At 41.7% G+C, this 18,678-nt stretch overlaps 1 protein-coding gene across 1 annotated transcript in view; it reads left to right on the plus strand.

Moving 5' to 3' along the window:
• Positions 1 to 18,678, plus strand: part of LAMA3 (laminin subunit alpha 3) — a 263,483-nt gene that overhangs the window by 65,357 nt on the left and 179,448 nt on the right. The window contains exons 4-9 of the mRNA XM_077778240.1: positions 42 to 160; positions 1,838 to 2,008; positions 4,493 to 4,584; positions 6,992 to 7,107; positions 10,343 to 10,461; positions 18,335 to 18,425. Coding sequence (XP_077634366.1) covers positions 42 to 160; positions 1,838 to 2,008; positions 4,493 to 4,584; positions 6,992 to 7,107; positions 10,343 to 10,461; positions 18,335 to 18,425 — 708 coding nt within the window. The remainder of the gene's footprint in view (positions 1 to 41; positions 161 to 1,837; positions 2,009 to 4,492; positions 4,585 to 6,991; positions 7,108 to 10,342; positions 10,462 to 18,334; positions 18,426 to 18,678) is intronic.

An 18,678-nucleotide genomic window follows, 5' to 3' on the forward strand; every position in this document is an offset into this window, starting at 1 on the left:
ATAATATTTTATTTTATAGTATTAAAATGTTTTATTCCTAGACTCTAAAGTAGATTGTTTGGAACAATTTGGGCAGAAGGCAAATATGGCTATCAGCCAAGATGACGATGTACTTTGTACTACTGAATATTCCCGGATTGTACCTTTGGAAAATGGTGAGGTAAGTTGATATGGGAGGATGGGACAGATAGGACTCAGAAAGGAACATGAGGATATAAACATTTTCATAACTGTGAAACTTGCGCTTTCAACATCTAACATAGATCACGATGGAAACCAGAACTTGGAATTAACTAGTAAAGGAATCACATCAAAGACTCCCAGAATGAGTTGGGTTGGAAATTCCTTTTTTTTTTTTTTTTTAAATTGAGGTATAATTGACATTGGAGGTTCTATTTGAGGTCTCAAATTCTCTGGAAGTCAGGATTCTGGAATCAAGGCGCACAGGTCTTAAACTGTCTTTTCTGGTAGAGTGTTTAGAAAGTGGGTTGCTGGTGACTGAGGTGAAGACCCCTCCTACTGCCTCACAAACAAATATCCCCCTTCAGAGTGAGGAGATGAGGGGTAGGTGATGGCAGGAATCTCTGGTCCTTCTGGGCAGGGTGGGAATCATCTGTAAGGGAGGAAAGAATTGCTGTCCCTTTGAAGTTGCATTTGGTCCTAGTGAAGTCAGCTAAGCCATTGTTATGGGAGATGGGAAGACAGAATGGGGAAAATTGGAGAAGAATTCCATGGAAAGTGAGGCCATCATGAGCATGAAGGGAATGACAAATGAACTTTTTTTTTTAAAGTTTGTTTATTTTTTAGAGAGAGTGAGAGAGAGTGCATGTGCTTGCAAAGGGGGGAGGGGGAAGGACAGAGAGAGAAAGGGAGAAAGAATCCCAGGCAGGCTCTGCACAGCCTGACGTGGGGCTCGATCTCACAAAACATGAGATCATGACCTAAGCCAAAAGCAAGAGTCGGATGCTTAGCCAACTGAGCCACCCAGGTGCCCCTCAGATGAGCTTCTTTAAGGATGCCAGGCTACCTGTTTTAGGTGGAGCGATCTTTCTTAGCAGCTCTATCCAGTATCTTCCAATGATTGGTGAGTGGTTCATGTCTCTAATTGTTGGCACTTGGGCTTTATCACTTCAAGCTTTAAAACCAAACCTCAGGGGCGCCTGGGTGGCTTAGTCGGTTAAGCGTCTGACTTTCGCTTAGGTCATGATCTCGCGGTTCGTGGGTTCGAGCCCTGCATCGGGCTCTGTGCTGACTGCCAGCTCAGAGCCTGGAGCCTGTTTCAGTCTGTGACTCCCTCTCTCTCTGACCCTCCCCTGCTCACGCTGTCTCTCTCTCTCTCTCCTAGAAATAAAAACATTAAAAAAAAAATTAAACAAAAAACCAAACCTCGGTTTTGCATAGACCTTTTTGTCTTTTCCAGTCAGCTAGAGACTTCCTGTCTTTCAGCTTCATTTAGGTTTTTAGGTAACTTTCGCTTTGTTTCTTTGATTCAACCAAAAGTTGTTTTCTCCTGTTTATAGGTTTTAACATTATATTTTCAACATTTCATAGTATTACAACCCCATAACTACACTGATAGAACAAAGGATTTGGAAATGAAATGGTAACATTTTTTGAGAGCCCAGGTTTTAAGGAGAGAGAGTCAGAATTTGAAACTGGGAACGGGAAGGGAAGACAAAACTAGCAATGATATTTTTAGACATAAACAAGATCCAAGACCACCTACAAACTCTAACGGCTCAAAGACACCAAGTGCTTTGGGGCATGTTCTTTTTACTTCCTTGTGGCTATATTTTTACGAAAGCGCTTTTTCCCCTTCTGTGTGTGATTACTTTAGATTGTGGTGTCCTTGATAAATGGTCGACCAGGTGCAAAAAATTTTACTTTCTCTCACACCCTGAGGGAGTTCACTAAAGCTACAAACATCCGCCTGTGTTTTCTCCGAACTAACACCCTTCTTGGACACCTCATTTCCAAAGCACAGAGAGATCCAACCGTCACTCGGCGGGTGAGTAGTGTTTCTAAGCGTCTGTTGAGCTGTTTCTGTTACTTTTTTTGCTTATCAAATTAACTGCCTTTCTAGTAATCTTAACAGCCAGTAATGGTGTCGGCATAGGAGTGGTTCTTGTATGAAATCCTAGATGTACCGTTGAAGTTCAGTTGTTGAAGAAAAATCGTTCTATTCAAGAGGGTGAAGTCGCCCGTCTGGTGTTAGCTTGCCGTTATGACAAATAATACCCAAGTCTCAGAGGCGTAACAAAATACAGGTTAATTTTTTGTTCGTCTCACAGTCCAGTGTGGGTCAACAGGTGCAATTGGCTCCATGCAGTCATTCAGGGAACCAGGCTCTTTTTGTGTAGAGGTACAGGCATCCTGTAGTACCTTGAGTCCACCTCTAGATCCTCTGTACCTGGTCAGCAGGTGAGGAAAGAGCGAGAGCATAGAGAGGACCCACCTGCTCCTGACCGCACAGGTGACCTCCATTGGCAGGAATTGGTGGCATAGCCCCACCCATGAGCAGGAGGCCGGGTGATGTAATCCAGCCACAGTGGAGGGGACGTGGGTGTTGTGAGCACTAGTGCTGCCTACTGCACTGGGTAAACATCTCTCACTCTGTGTTTGCATGGTACCCCTGCGTCCTGGGCAGAGAGGGGCTCAGCAGACTAAATATCTTAAACTCACTCTTCTCTCACCCTCTGATCTCCTGCTGGTGTCTCCCATTGGCCAAACCCAACAGGAAGCCAGTGGGCAAGAGACCCTCGTGGTAGCCCATAGAGTTCAGCCCCAGAGCAAAAGGTAGCAAGAGAAAGAGAAAGGGGGTCCTGGAGAGTGGACCTAGAGGGTGAATGAAGACGCACAGGGTACCTTATAGAGTTTGTTTTCTTATGTGGGCCATATCAGAGAGCTGGAAGAGGAAGGCAGAGAGATAAGTAGGTTTTGTTACAGTTTTGATCGTTTTCTAGAAAGGCAAGTCATCTTGGGTGTAGGTGGCTTGCCTGCTGCATTTTGTGCCCCCTTAGCTCTCTCTGAGCTGCGGTAGGGGGGCCTACATTGGATCCATTGGATGAAATGTACAGGGGAGAGCTGGGCTTTTGGGTAGACTGTAACCCAGACCAGGTTTTCCAGTTCCCAGATATTTTGCGGAGCCTCGACACAAATGTACCTCACCATCATTTTCCTTTAATAGTCTTTTTGGAGGTTGCAAGATTTGTACTCATATGTATGTATATTTTTTACTTAGGTGAATGTAGTTTTCTCTGTGAAGGCTCATCTCACATATAATCTGGATGCTCCTCATGCCAACGTAGGTTGCCTTTTGAAGTGGAGGAACAGAATATGCCAGAATATCACACTCTCGTGTGCTGCTTGGGGTGAAGTCTGAGTGTTTCTCTCCCTTGCTGCTTGCTGCCCTTAACACATGTGTAGAGAGAAACTTCTGTGACGATCTGCACGAGAGCTCCTAGTGTTAACCTGTCCTAGAAAACCCTTTAATACTGAATTTATCCATATTAACAACAGGCATTGTTAATATCTTCAGACCTAGTGAGACTTTGGCTGGATGCTTAGACACTTTAACAGGTGTTCGTTGGAAATCAGAACAGAAGCTTTCCACTGAGTGGATAGAGGGCTTTAAGAAGTGACTGATTGCAGCAGCAGCAACACAAAGATACAAAAAACTCTTGTCCTTGTGAATTCAAAAACTTCTTTTCACTGGCAGCAGGGCCTCATGAGAAAGATTCTACACCCCCTAGATTCCTCGCTGGGCCATGTGCAACTCCTGCCAAGTCTGAGAAGGAAAGGAGCTGGCAGATAGTGCCACCTGTCGTTGCTAGTTGGGAAGTCTCCAGCATACTGGGGGCCGTGCCTGGACGCTGACATGGTTTCCCAAATCTGTGGCCTGTCTAGGGGCTGATCCCCAGCAGAGTCTGAAGCCTCCTCTATCTGGCCCTTGGGAACTTGAACGCTGCCTTCGTTCTTATTAACCCTGAGCTAGCCAGGCTTTGACAGCTGCTGGTGGCACGGCCAGCCTCGGCACTGTATCTGCTCCATTGCTGTAAATATTCTTTCCTTTCCCTGAGCCTGCACGTACTGGGTGCAACGTTTTTGATATTAGAAAGTCGTTTTTGGTAAATAATTGTGTTGGATTTATGAAACCCAGACTGACATAGAAAAGTGACTTGGGAGTCCCTTAATCCTTTTCTAACAGGCTATACTAGAGTGTGCTTATTTTCCAAGGCAATTTCCCTCCATTCTTTTAAAGTCTTAGACTTTTAAAAATGCACAATTTCAGCAATCTAGTATGACATTTGATTGAGGAGTGTTTTATTTTATTAGAGAAGTTACATCCAAATGCTGCTCCCTTTTGATTTAAGGTAAGCTCAAGAATACAGGGTGGAAGGGAAGAAGGTCGATACAGGTGTGAGTTACATATGAGTAAAGCGAAATTTGTTGCTGTTTAGTAAAACGGAGGCTACTGTCTTCTGTTATATAGTATTATTACAGCATAAAGGACATCAGCATTGGTGGGCGGTGTGTTTGCAACGGCCATGCGGAAGAGTGCAATGCAAACAATCCTGAAAAATTGTAAGTACATTGTACACATATTTTTCAGCCTTGCTGTGAATGTCTAATTGTTTCAGTAGATATTTGAGTCTCATTAAATATTTCTAAGTTCTTGCCTTCCATAGGAATGTTTCACTGTCAACAAATAAATGGTGTGTGTATTTCTCCCCTCCTCTGGCTCTGCACTTGCTTCCACGCTCCCCAACCAGCCCGTGGCAGATATAGCTAATCAATCACAGTGATCTGGGGTGTGGGCCCTCATACCCAGGTAGTGCCCCAGGCATCCGCGAATAATTGATTAGAGTTAGCAAGAGAAATAAAACCTGTTTGTCACCCCTGGTCTGATGAGATTGGGAGTATATGTTTTCAAATCCTTTCTTCTTTTCATTGTGGTAAAATACACAGAATGTAGTGTTTACTATCTTAACCATTTTTAAGTGGTAGTGGCTTAAGTGCAGTAGGGTCAGGTTGTGCAGACAGTCTCCATAGCTCAATTTATCTTGCAAAACTGAAACTCTATCCCTATTAAACAACAAGCAGCTCCCCATTCCTCTTCCCCAGCCCCTGACAACCACTGTATTCTTTTCTGTCTTTACAAATTTGACAACTCTAGGTACTTTATATAAGTGGAATCACACAGTATTTGTCTTTTTGCAACTGGCTTCTTTCACTTCATATAATGTCCTCAAGGTTCATTCGTGTTGTAAATGTGTCAGAATTTCCTTTATTTTAAAGGATGAATAATATTTCATTATGTATATACCATATTTCACCTGTCCATTCATCTGTTGATGGATATTTGGGTTAGTTCCACCTTTTGGTTATAGTGAAGGATGCTGCTATGAACTTGGGTGCACCCATTTTGTTTTTAATTGAGATCTTTTTTACATACGATAAGATGCATGGATATTAACTATTAAGTGTTCAGCAACTGTAGACACTCGTGTTATCAATACAAGAGGGATGCTTTTGTGGCTGGAAATGATTGGATGCTAGATATAGTAATAGTTTTCTTTCGATGTTTTGTTTAGAATAGATATTTCCCCATGAACAGCATTTAGCAGAGACGTTTTACTTTTTTTTCCACTTTATTAATGATTTATTTTTTACTTTACATCCAAGTTAGTTAGCATATGGTGCAACAATGATTTCAGGAGTAAATTCCTTAATGCCCCTTACCCATTTAGTCCATCCCCCCTCCCCACAACCCCTCCAGCAACCCCCTGTCTGTTCTCCATATTTAAGAGTCTCTTCTGTTTTATCCCCCTCCCTGTTCTTATATTATTTTTGCTTCCCTTATGTTCATCTGATTTGTATCTTTAAGCAATTCTTTGTGGGTACCAGAATGATTCAAACTGGTACCCATCCTTTATTTTTCCTTTTGCAAGAGTAGAAAAAACTCTTTATCTGTCAATGAGAGTATTTGGAATATATGTTCTTCAAGCAGTCTTCCCTAAATTCTTTCAGTTCACTTTATGCAAATACTTTATTGGCAGTGAGCTGCAATTGTCTCTCTGATAAAAGTCCATGTGGATTCTAGCAACGATGAAAGTGTGGTCAGTGAAATCTGTGTCCATTTACTTTAACAGGCAGCCACTGGGAGAGGGATGATACCTTCTCTTTGAAGTATAACTGAGTATATGCCATCCCCCACCCCCACCCCCTTTTCCCTCAGAAGAGTTGGGAGAATTCCCACAGGCACAGCAGCAGCTGCTCTGAATCCTCTTTCAAGCACAGATGAGTGAGAGCACGGAGCCTGGAGTTCTCCTCCAATACCATGGCAATGTTTTTATTTTAACTTGGAAACATTTTAAGGCCACTGTGTAATTCTTTGAATGCAGATTTCTAGACTGTTACCCCTCTGCCTTGCTGAGTCTTGGCCCTACCAGGAGCTGTTTGTTGGATCTGGGGCAGCCTCTTGCAGCAGGGTTTTCTGAGATCTTGTTAGAAACCGGCTCTTGGATTTGGTGGATCTCTGTGCATGACCCCAGGCTGAGAGCAAGGAACCTGAGCCGACCTTTCTCACAGGGCTGCTCAGGATCCTTGTGAAGATGTGTGACTGAACACATTCTAGTATACTCAGCACTTGCTTGCTCCTGGGTTCACTGCCTGTTACCTACGGTGGTACAGAAGAAAGAGCTGGAACGTTGGAGTCAGACGAACTTAGGTTTGAAGTCTGGCTCTCCGTTTATCATCACTTGACCTCTGGCAAGTGTTTTGGCTTCTCCCAATCTTATAGTGTCACAATCTATAAGATAAAGATGATAGGCAGGATGAGAGGGGGACTTGAAGTGATATATGCAATGTGCTTCCTAAGTATTCTGTGAATGGTACCTTGGGTAACCCTGATGACGGTCAGGTGTTCACACAGGAACTATTCATCTTAATCAGAACGTTTGAATAACTGAGATGTGCTTCACATGCCCAGGTTTCGGTGTGAATGCCAGCACCACACCTGTGGGAAGACGTGTGATCGCTGTTGTGCGGGATACAATCAGAGGCGCTGGCGGCCCGCCACGTGGGAGCGGAGCAATGAGTGTGAAGGTGAGCGCTGGGGGAGAGGCACCAGGAAGCGAGGCCCCGCCCACACTTCTGCCCTGTTTCTCCCTGAGGACTGGTGCTAAGTACCTCCCCCCCACTCGGGAGTTTATGAAGAGGATGGGGTCCTGTCAGGCTTAGGAACTCAGGTCTGTAATGGAAAACTCACAGACTGGAGGCAAAAGTGCCCCATTCCAAATTCAGATATGAACATGAGAGCAAAAATAACGGCAGTAGTAATTGCTAATATGTATTAAGCATTCACGTAATGCTGGCCTCTCCTTTTTTAGCCGTCTAAAATACAGCGTAGCCACTGTTAAATTGTAAACCCTCACCATTTCTTAGGATGCAGTACTAGATAGGGATCCTAACTATTTTGAGACAGAGATTAGGAGAAGGTGGTGAGATTGGTGTCTATACTGAGGGAAGGACGCAGGGAGCGGTGAGGATTCTGCAGTAGGATTGAGGCAGGTCCAGGGTGAAGGGGACCAGGGAAGGAAGGAAAAAAGATGAAAATGGCTGCTTTTATTCATGGTGTAATATAACGTAAGAAAACTGCTTTAACAAGCCCTAAGACATCCAACTGAAAATTTTCTCTTAAACTGATCTAGGAAGGCACATATTTATGTCAGTTGCTGAAAACATTTTTGTAAGTTTTATTTATTGGCTTTGGAGACTGTGGGCTATTTTTTCCTGTATATTTTTAGCATTTGAAGATGGTTTGCCTGTTTTTTTTTTTTTTAATGTTTTATTTTTAAGAGAGAGGGAGACAGCGTGAGCAGGGGAGGGTCAGAGAGAGAGGGAGTCACAGACTGAAACAGGCTCCAGGCTCCGAGCTGGCAATCAGCACAGAGCCCGACGCGGGGCTTGAACCCACGAACCGCGAGATCGTGACCTAAGCGAAAGTCGGACGCTTAACCGACTAAGCCACCCAGGCATCCCGGTTTGCCTGTTTTAAATGACCAAAAAGTATTCAGATCCAGGTTTGTTGAACTAGGTGGGAAAGAAAGAATCTATACCTTATATTTTTTTGGCTAAATGTTTTTTGTAACTGTTAAGAGATAAGACTGATATGGTCTCTGGCTGGCAAACACTAAAAAGGATTTTTATTGAGGAGTTTGGAAAGTGCTTTGAGAGGTTCTAACATTGTTGTGAAGTGTTGATACTGCCCAAGCTGGACGCCCAGGTGCATCTCTGTCTAGGTCCACGATTGTTACCAGGTTGGCCCTTCTCATTTTCACAGCTAACAGATTCCCTCCCAGTGACTTCCTCGTTCCTCACTCCTGGATAATGGGATCAGAAAGAGGGAAAGGTAATGATCAGGAATGGTTTCTTCCAGGGCTTTTGAGTACGAGTATAGGATATTTTGACTGAATGAGTGTTATCATATGAACTCCAACATTAGCAGTTTGGTTGGTTTTCTAGATTAGTGGAATCCTTCAGTGAATGAATGACATGCTCATTAACTCCAGCACATAGGAAAATTAAAAAATTTCCCATCATAAGTTTTTAAGCTGTGTAAACTTGTCAAAGTGATCACAAGTGACAAAAAACAGGATATGGAAATTAGACCTATTAAGATCCATTCATTAGATGCTTTCTAAATTGCACTTGAATTAGTGCAATTCAAAACGAACAGAATTCTTGAGAAATAACTAATGTAGTAAATATGAATGCCTTGAATTTTTTTTAAATCATGGCACCACTGAAGAAATGAAAGTAAGAAGGTGCTCAGCCTGTTACACACAGGGTTACTTAAAATTCTAACTCAATCTTCTTCCATAATAGATTTATGTGGGAACTTGATTAAAACATACAAATTATTAGACCTGGAAGATTTGATCTATGTGGAATGTAATGAATATATATTCTCTCTAAAAGAGAATAAAAATTTTACTCATGTTAGATCTTTTTCATCTTGGCAATGATGACAATCCTAAATGGGTTTTAAATTCTATTTTCTAGTTTTAGAAGTATTATACATTACTTGTAGATAATTTTTATTATTTAAAAAAGTAGAACTGCCAATAATTTTTCTGCCCAAAGAGAACCACTCTTTTTTTTAATGTTTATTCATTTTTGAGAGAGAGAGAGAGAGAAAGCAGGGGAGGGGCAGAGAGAGAGGGGGACACAGAATCTGAAGCAGGCTCCAAGCTCTAAGCTGTCAGCACATGGCCCAATGTGGGGCTCAAACTCACGAACTACGAGATCATGACCTGAGCTGAAGTCAGATGCTTAAATGACTGAGCCACCCCGATGCCCTCAAAGAGAACCTCTCTTAATAGTTTGTTATGTATTTTAGTGTTTTGTTCACACAGACTTTAGCCTTATTATTTAATGTATATTAGATTATTTACACAAGTATTTCTACAATTTTATATCCTGTTCTTTTTCACTCAATGCTTGTAGATATTTCCCCATATTATTAAAAACTCTTTGACATACTTTTGGATGGCACACATATTGTCATTCTTTGGATTTAAGCACGTCCAACGAGTGTTTGTTGAATATTCACTATGTGCCGGGGCCGGGGGTGGTGGTGGGGACTATGTTCTACTGCAAACAAAGTATGAGATATCTCTGCCTTCATAGAACTGACAGTCAAGCAAATATGCTATTGTTTGCTTACCATTTCCTTATAGTTAGACATTAAGATTATTTCCAGTTTATTGCTACTATAAATAGTTCTGAGATGACAAACCGACACTGTTGACAGAGGGAGTAGTTTTAGAGTCAAATACAGATCAGGATTCTGCCTCTTACCACTAACACTCTTTAACCTCTCTAACCCTCAGCCTCCCCATTTGGGCTCTGGGGATAATAGTACCTACCTTAGACAGTTATTGCATATATTAAATGAGATACTGCACATAAAACACTTTTCACAGTGTACCAAGAGCTCACTTGTTCTTGTTGGTAGTAGTAGTAGTGGTAGAAGTAACATTCTCATTGTGTATGAAGCATACTTGTCATTTTGGTTTATCTCCATTTGTTGTAATTATACATTATATTTTATTTTTTTAAAGAGAAACCTCTCCCACTCAGTATCAAATGTAAGAAGCTGTTCGTTGCATATTGTTACAGAGTAGTCTTTGTGTGAAAATCCCTAAAACTTTCCCCTGAGAGTATGGTGTTCCAGAATAGACTTTCTTATGGCTGAATGAGTGGTAATCCTATCTAGGAGAATTTTTTAAGTGTCTCATTGTAATGATGGAATATTAACTCAGAGTGGCTTTTTCAGCATGCAACTGCCATGGTCATGCCATCGACTGTTACTACGATCCTGATGTCGAGAGGCAGCAGGCAAGCTTGAATATCCAAGGTGTCTATGCAGGTGGAGGGGTCTGCATTAATTGTCAGGTGAGTCACTATTTAGGTCAAAGGTGATATGTCACCATAGGAAAGGAGCATCTTTAAGTCATGCTTCCAGAAAAATGTCAATAAGTGATGCAATTTAAAGTATTTTCTGCAGGGCCGCCTGAGAGGCTCAGTTGGTTAAGCATCCAACTTCGGCTCAGGTCGTGATCTCATGGTTCGTGGGTTGGAGCCCCGCATTGGGCTCTGTGCTGACAGCTCAGAGGCTGGAGTCTGCTTCGGATTCTGTGTCTCCCTCTCTCTCTGCCCCTCCCCTGCTCATGCTCTGTTTCCCTCTGTCTCAAAAATAAAGAAAACAAAAAATTAAAACTAAAGTATTTTCTGTAGACATTACTTTTGTATACAGAAGTCCTTGGTAGTTGGCTGTCATCCAAGGATTGTAGGGAAAATGGACTGAGACATGTTTGCCCAGATTCTATTGATTATGTTCTTCATTTAGATCTTTGCCTGAATGGAACAGACAATCCCTGGCTGTCATCGCAGATGCATCTCCATTGTGGTAGAAAGGGAGGGCGAATAGGCGTCAGCTTCTGTGCTGATACCAAATCTCGTTTTCAGACAGTTTCTAAATCTAGACTCCGTGAGGAAGTACTTCATGATCAGTTAACGGAGGCTGCCATTGGCCCTTAATAAGAAACACTGATTTTTTATCCCTTCTGTAGGACAGTTGGGTTCACTAGAAATTAGCCAAGAGGAATGTATGGCAGAGGGAGGCACAATGTTCATGAATTTGGTCCATATTGTCACTCTGTCCCGTGTGCCTTTAGAGTGATGTTTTATTAATGTTAGTGCTAAAGGGGCACTCTGTTCATGAGATGCCCATTTATATGGAACTAGGCCACAGATCCTTAATAAGATCCACCATCATCTTTCCCTCATTCGACACATTTTATACCATTTGTTACTGCAGTTAATTAATATAAGTGAAGTAGAAGTCTTAAGTTTGTTACAAATCACAGGCTCCATACATCCCAGGATCTTTTTAAGACTATGTTCTCTAAGACCCTCAGGTGATTGTTTTGCTCATTGAAGTTGCAGAAGCATTGCACTGGGATGTGTGGGTAGAATCCTTTCTCTAGATGAAGGATTAATGTATCTTTAAAATGTGTCCTTCAACGTGTCTTTAAAATACATTGTTCTTCTTCTTCCTTCTTTTAGAGATATTCTGTTTTATACTTTGCTGTTCCAGAAAGCATCAGTGTAGTCCTTTTTTTTTATAGTGGTCCCGTGAAAGCATTTTTCTTTTGCATATGAAATTCTTGAAATTTGTTTACGTTCATTGCAGTTTTTGCCAACTTAAACTTGAAATGCCTTGTTTAAGTTACATACTTAGCATAATTAACTTAAATTTTGTATTGTGGTAAGGTATATATAACATAATATCTGCCATTTTAAGATACTTATCTTCCTAAACTTATCTAAAGGTTGAATGCAGATTTTTTTGGTAGAAATTGACAAGTGGATTCTAGTTTTTCTTTAAATGTTTATTTGTTTATTTTTGAGAGAGAGAGAGAGCGCGTGAGTGAGCAAGAGAGAGTAGGGGAGGGGCAGAGAGAGAGAGAAAGAGAGAGAAAATCCCAAACAAACTATGAGATCATGACCTTAGCCGAAATCAAGAGTCAGATGCTTAACTGACTAAGCCACCCAGGCACCCCAGACAAGCAGATTCTAAAGTTTATATGATTACATAAATGACCTAGAATATACAAAGCCATTGTGAAGAAGGAGAATAAGGTTAGAGAAGTTGCATTATCTTACTTAATGACTAAGGATAAAGTTACAACAAGCACAACAGTGTGGTATCAACATAAGAGTAGATACATAGATCAGTGTTACAGAATAGGGGGTATAGAAACAGAACCACACGTATATGGACATTTGGCTTTTGATAAAAGTACCAAAGCAATCCAGTGTGGAAATGGGGGTGGGGGAGAAGTTCCTTTCAACAAATGATTCTGGAATAACTGAATATTTCTATGGGAAAAAAATAAACCTTGATCACTACCTTAAATTATACATAAAAGCTAAATCGATATGGATCTGACTAAAGTGGAAACTGCAGTGGTTTAGAGGAAAATATAGAGGAATATCTTTGTGATTCAGAACACGAGCAGAGTTTTTTTTAGGTCACAGAAAGCAATGACCATGAGAAATTGAAAAATCAGACCATCAAAATTTAAAACTTCTGCTCACATAACACACTATTAAGAAAGCAAATAGGCTGGCCACAGATGTGGAGAATATTCACAAAACCTAAATCTGACAAGTGGTTGGTATTCAGGATATATAAAGAACACCCACAGCTCAATAATAAAAAAGACAAATAACCGAATAAAATATTTTTGGATTTGGATAGCCACTTCACCAAAGTAGGCATGTGAATGGCCGATATGCATACAATAAATGTCTTAAGATCGTTAGTCATCTGAGAAAGGCCAATTAAAGTGATAATAACTTACCGTCAAGTTTGGCGAGGATGTGGAGCACCCATATGTCTCATGCATTGTTGATGCGAATAAAATATGGTACCACCACTATGGGAAAATGGCAGTTTTCAAAAATAAAAGTAAACACACACCTACACCATGACTCACAAATTCCACTATTAGGCATTTATCCATGAGAAATGGAAACATGTTTACAAAAAGTTAATATAATAGTGCAGGTTTATGCACAATAGCCTCACCCTGGAAATAGCCTAGGTGTCTATTAATAGTAGGATGGTTGAACAAACTGCCACGTTTACACAATGGAATACCAATGAGCCATAGCGAGCAACAAACTATTGATTCATGCAACAAAATGCAAGAACCTTAACACTATCATGCTAAGTGAAAGAAGAGTTACAAAAAAGAATGCGTAAAGTTCCAGGGCCATTTAAGTGAAAGTCTGGAACAGGGAAGACCAATCAGGAGCGGGAAAATCAGAACCGTGGTTAACTCTGGGGAGGTGGTGATGGGATAGTTGGGTGGAAAGGGCGTGGGGAACTTTTTGAGGTGATGGTGGTGTCCTGTCTCTAGACAGGGACTAGGGTTTCACAGATGTATTCATTCGTCAAATTCAGTGAATGTATGATTAAGAGTTGTGCACATGTATATAAATTTTACATGAAAAGAAACTAAATAAACATTGAACTGCAGCGAATTATATGCATGCTAAAGTTGTAGGGTACAGTGACTGATATCTGCAATTCATTTTGAAATGCATAAAAAATCAGGTGGATTAGTGGATAGAGAAGTGAGTATGTGGGTAATGACGTGATACAACAAGGGAGTAAAATGTTAATGATAAACTGTACACAGGGCATGTGTAGATGTTCACTGTAAACTTTGAAATTTTTATAATAAAACATTAGGGGGAAAGAGCAATGAAAGAAGAAGGCAAGGAACACAACATTTGGGGGGGTTGACTCCTTGATTTCTTTCCTTTGATGAAATACTGATGTTCTTATTAAGATTGAAGATGACCCATGGTGTTTGAGAGGATGCTTGAAGATACTTTATCTCCGTTAATTAAATCGGAATCTTTAGCTTCTCTGTGGAGACATGACTTGTGATCTGAGTCTCGAGCTTGCTCCCTAGCTGTTGTCCTTGATGGGTTGGTTGCACTATTTCCAAACTGCTTGTCTCCTCTACGTACATACACCACACAAAGCTAAGAGATGGGGTCAAGAAGTAGAGCACGTACGGCTACATTTCCTCCTGCAACAAATCCCATGATATGACAGAAAAGATTGTAAACAGGCAAAATATCCTCTCCTTCTGGAATCCACAATAGCATGAAAAATAAAGATAAATACCAGAAATTTCAGAAAGAGATTCCAGAAGCATAGAAAGTGGACATATCTATGCAGGAGAACATAGCCATGATGGATGGAATGATTAGAGGCACTCCAAGAAGCAGCAGATAGAAGAAGTAACTATGGAGCTACATCCAAACCTATAAATCCTTATTGGAGTTAATACAGAAAGACCTATATGGAAAGGCATAATGTGTTTCCAGACTCAATATATAAATATGCCACTTATTCAAAACCAGCCTATAAATTCAGTTCAATGGCTATCAGAATTGCTAGGAGATTTTGGGGGGTGCCTGAGTGGCCCATTCAGTTAAGTGTCTGACTCTTGGTTTCTGCTCAGGTCATGATCTCATGGTTCGTGAGTTCGAGCCTCATGGTTTGTGAGTTCGACCCCTACATCGGGCTCTGTACTGACAGTACTGAGCCTGCTTGGGGTTCTCTCTGTGCATCAACCCTACTCATTCTCTCTGTCTCTCTGTCTGTCTCCCTGTCTCTTTCTCTGTGTGTGTCTCTCAAAATAATAAACTTAAAAAAAAAAAAAGAGTTCCTAGGAGATTTTTTATGAAGATTGACAGGCTGATTCTAAGTTCTTATCAATAAAAGACTATAGAAGGATAGACACATCATTTAGAAAAGATGAATAATTAGGGGGGAAATGTGTCTTCCAAGATAGCAAAACATTCTCTAATAGAGAATCTACAAACACATTCATGTAGATGCTTAGATTTGGGTTATAGCAATATTGGCATTTCTACTGGAAGGAAAAGAGGGGTGTTACATAAACAATGTTGGGACATTTGGCTTTTCCTTTGGGGAAAAAATGTAACCTATCCTATGTCACATACAGAGGGACATAAAGAGTCTTGATGAGGAAGGGGGGCGGTTGCTGCCATTGCAGGGTCAGTTGGCTGGGTGAGCTGCAAGGTGATGCTGCAAGATGAAGTTTGAATTTCCTGGTAGAATACACATACCCTACAGCAAGGTGCACCTATCAGAAACCAGGCTGTCTTGGGGCGCCTGGGTGGCTCAGTCGGTTAAGCGTCTGACTCCGGCTCAGGTCATGATCTCACGGTTTTTGGGTTTGAGCCCCACATCGGGCTCTGTGCTGACAGCTAGCTCAGAGCCTGGAGCCTGTTTCAGATTCTGTATCTCCCTCTCTCTCTGACCTTCCTCTGCTCATGCTGTCTCTCTCTCTCTCCCAGAAATAAATAACACATAAAAAAAACAAAGAAATCAGGCTGTCTTAGTTCAGGCTGCTGTAATAAATATACCATAGAACCGGTGGTTAAACAATTAAGAGTTCTTTCTCACAGTTCTGGAGACTGGGAAGTCCAAGATCAAGGTGCTGGCAGATCCAGTGTCTGGTTTGCAGATGGCTGCCTTCTCATTGAGTCCTCAAGCAGTGGAGCAAGAGATCATCGCTCTTCTTCTTCTTTTTAAAAAATTTTTAATGTTTATTTTTGAGAGACAGAGAGCAAACAGGGGAAGGCAGAGAGAGGGAGACATGGAATCTGAAGCAGGCTCCAGGCTCCAAGCTGTCAGCACAGATGTGGGGCTCCAACCCACGAACTGTGAGATCATGACCCGAGCCAAAGTTGGACACCCAACTGACTAAGCCACCCACGTGCCCCACATCACTCTTCTTATAAGGGGACTACTGCCATCATTAGGACTCTACCCTCATGATCTGATTATTTCTCAAAGGCTTCGTCTTCAAATACCATTACATTGGAGATTAGGCTTCAGCATATGCATTTTGGGAGGGGACACCAGCATGTAGCCCAAGCACTAGCTAACCTAGCTGTCTCCCACCTTTTCCATGTAGTTCTGTTAACGGCAGAATGAGAACTGTCTGCCATCAGCTCTGAGCTGGGCCTGGGAATGTTCAGATGGCCAATCAGCTGGCATGTAGGACAGCCAGATCATTATCCTGCAGGGCAAGCATTTGTCAGAAATGGCCATGTTCTCATATGTTATTGATTTTATTTTTACTTCTGAGGTTTACTGTTTTAAGTATTGGTTTGGGGTATGGGACATCTGAATTAGGGTGGCCAGTTCCCTAGGATGTGGCATTGGGGTAAAGACCTGGAAGAAGCCAGAGAATGAATCAGGCATCTGTCTGGGGGAGGGCATTCCAGGCAGAGGGGGGGTGTCAGGGCAGAAGCCCTGAGAGGGAGCAAGGGACCCATGTGGCTGGAAGGGAGCAAGCTGGAACAGACAGCAGAGAGGTCACAGAGAGGCCAGATCATGTTGGCCTTTAGGAGGAAAATCAGGTCAGAGGCTTCCCGGGAGAGCATGGCCAGTGAGTAGACTAACAGTCTCTATGTGCTTGAGGTTCACGGAAATGGAAGCCAGCAGCAGTGTTGTAGATGTGGTTGAGAAATTGTGAGGAATTAGTAGGAGATGTGGGGTTTACTTGAAGATTGAAAAGTGTCTTAGGAAGAGGTATGTTTGGAGGATTTAGGTTATGGTCAATGATCAGAGCCTGGGGGTTTCTAGGTGAGTGTTCTGTAGAAAGCCAAAGGTAGGGGTGAGTGGGGTAGAGGTAGGCTTATCTCCTGCATAGATTCCATTGGCACTTACCTCTCTTTAGCTTGAGGTTTTCTCATCTTGTGTTAAGTGTCCGGCAAATGCAAATTCAGGCACCCATTTTTCCCAGTGAGGCTGCTTCCCCAGCACCTTCTATATAGAAAATACAGAACTACCACTGTCCTTGGGTCTCCCTCTGACCTTGGTCCAACCATGGCCATAGTGCTCTTGGTACGTCATTGCTCTCAGGGGAAGCTGAGGGTTCTAGAGAACACCTGAGATTTGGAGGCATCATTACAGGCATCATTCCGTCTTCAGGGGGATTTGTGTCTCTCTTTTGGTCATTTGTTGCTGTTCTTTGTGCAGATCTCTGTGGCAGATGCTTTATTAACCAAAATTTATGGTATAAGAAGGGCTGCCCACTTCAGAGAAGTTTTCCTTCTTCATTGGGAAAAATTTGGGGAACCAAGATTAACCTCACATCCTGTCTATTATTAGTCACCATGGCAAGCAGCAGAGTTGAGAGGTTAATTGGCATTTGATTGAAGGGGAGTGGATTACAGCTGTTTCTTATTTGCCCGAATGTTTATGCATGTAAATGTTAAGTCAGAGAGGTGGCCAGTGCAGTTTTAAACCTCAGTGTTAAAGTGAATTCAGATTTTAGCTCACAGGACAAGGAGTGGTAGTAAAGAAAAATCTGTAATTAATAAAACCATCTAAAATGGGAGCAGGGATTCAGAAGAGTCTTTGTTCTCCACTGTGATTTTATGCAAACTTCTTTTGGGTCAAAGTGTGTTATATTGTTTTTTTTTGTCGTTTTAACTTCCTACTGCATCCCTTTTCATTAATGAAATAACACTGTCTTTCTGATTGTTTCCTAATTAGAGAGCAAGAGCATTGAGTTGCTCTTGGAAACTGATGATACATGTTGGGCAATTTGATTTGTGACAATTACAAGGATTAACCATGACATATAAAAATCCTCCTAGTATTGTACTTTAAAATGAGCTCTGTGTAGGAGACTTGCGCCTACATTTCCCATTCACAAAACAGAAATGTTTGGAACATGGTTTCATGACTAAAGCACAGATAAAATTGGGACAGCAAGAGAAGAGGATCTGTATGTGCCATTTCTTCCGAAATTGGGGAAGATAAAAATACACACGTGACCCTTTAGTCCCATTCAGTTCTTCTGATTGAGCGAGGAAGAATAGTGCTCCTGAGTTTTTTGTCACAGAAATGTGAGGTGTTTCACTGAGCAAATTCTGTGCCAGAGGGGAAAACCTGGGCTGTCTAGTTCATGGAACTTACCCTTATTTCTTCTGCCAATGGAAAAAAATTTCCAGAGCCACCTATCAGTCAGTGCCCTGTGGCAGATCTTGGAGATTTAAGGTCAAGATGAATGCTATTTTTTTTTTTTTTTTACTTTGAAATTGTAATTGTACGTGACCATGATTTCACTGGATGAACAGCACAAACTAAGGACTTTTCTGGTTCTCTTCCTTATAATTTTCTTTTGTTTCTTTTTAGCATAACACAGCCGGTGTGAACTGTGAAATCTGTGCTAAGGGTTATTACCGCCCTTACGGTGTTCCAGTCAATGCCCCACATGGCTGCATCCGTAAGTTTCATTTCAACTTGGTACGTCTCAGACTGTCTGTACTTTACCACTTTGGCATGGTCATCGGGCTAAACTCTGGTGGGCTATTAGTTCCCTTCCTTCTCTCTTTATTCATATTGTTGATTCTACTCCATCTAGCTGTGTAACCTCAGTCAGGTACATAATCTCCCTGAGCCTCTGACTTCTTATATATAAATGGGAATGATAATACAGACGTACCTTGGAGATACTGCAGGTTCAATTCTAGACCGCC

Source organism: Crocuta crocuta, unplaced genomic scaffold, assembly GCF_008692635.1.
Source record: "Crocuta crocuta isolate KB4526 unplaced genomic scaffold, BGI_CrCroc_1.0 scaffold26, whole genome shotgun sequence".
NCBI lineage: Eukaryota > Metazoa > Chordata > Mammalia > Carnivora > Hyaenidae > Crocuta > Crocuta crocuta.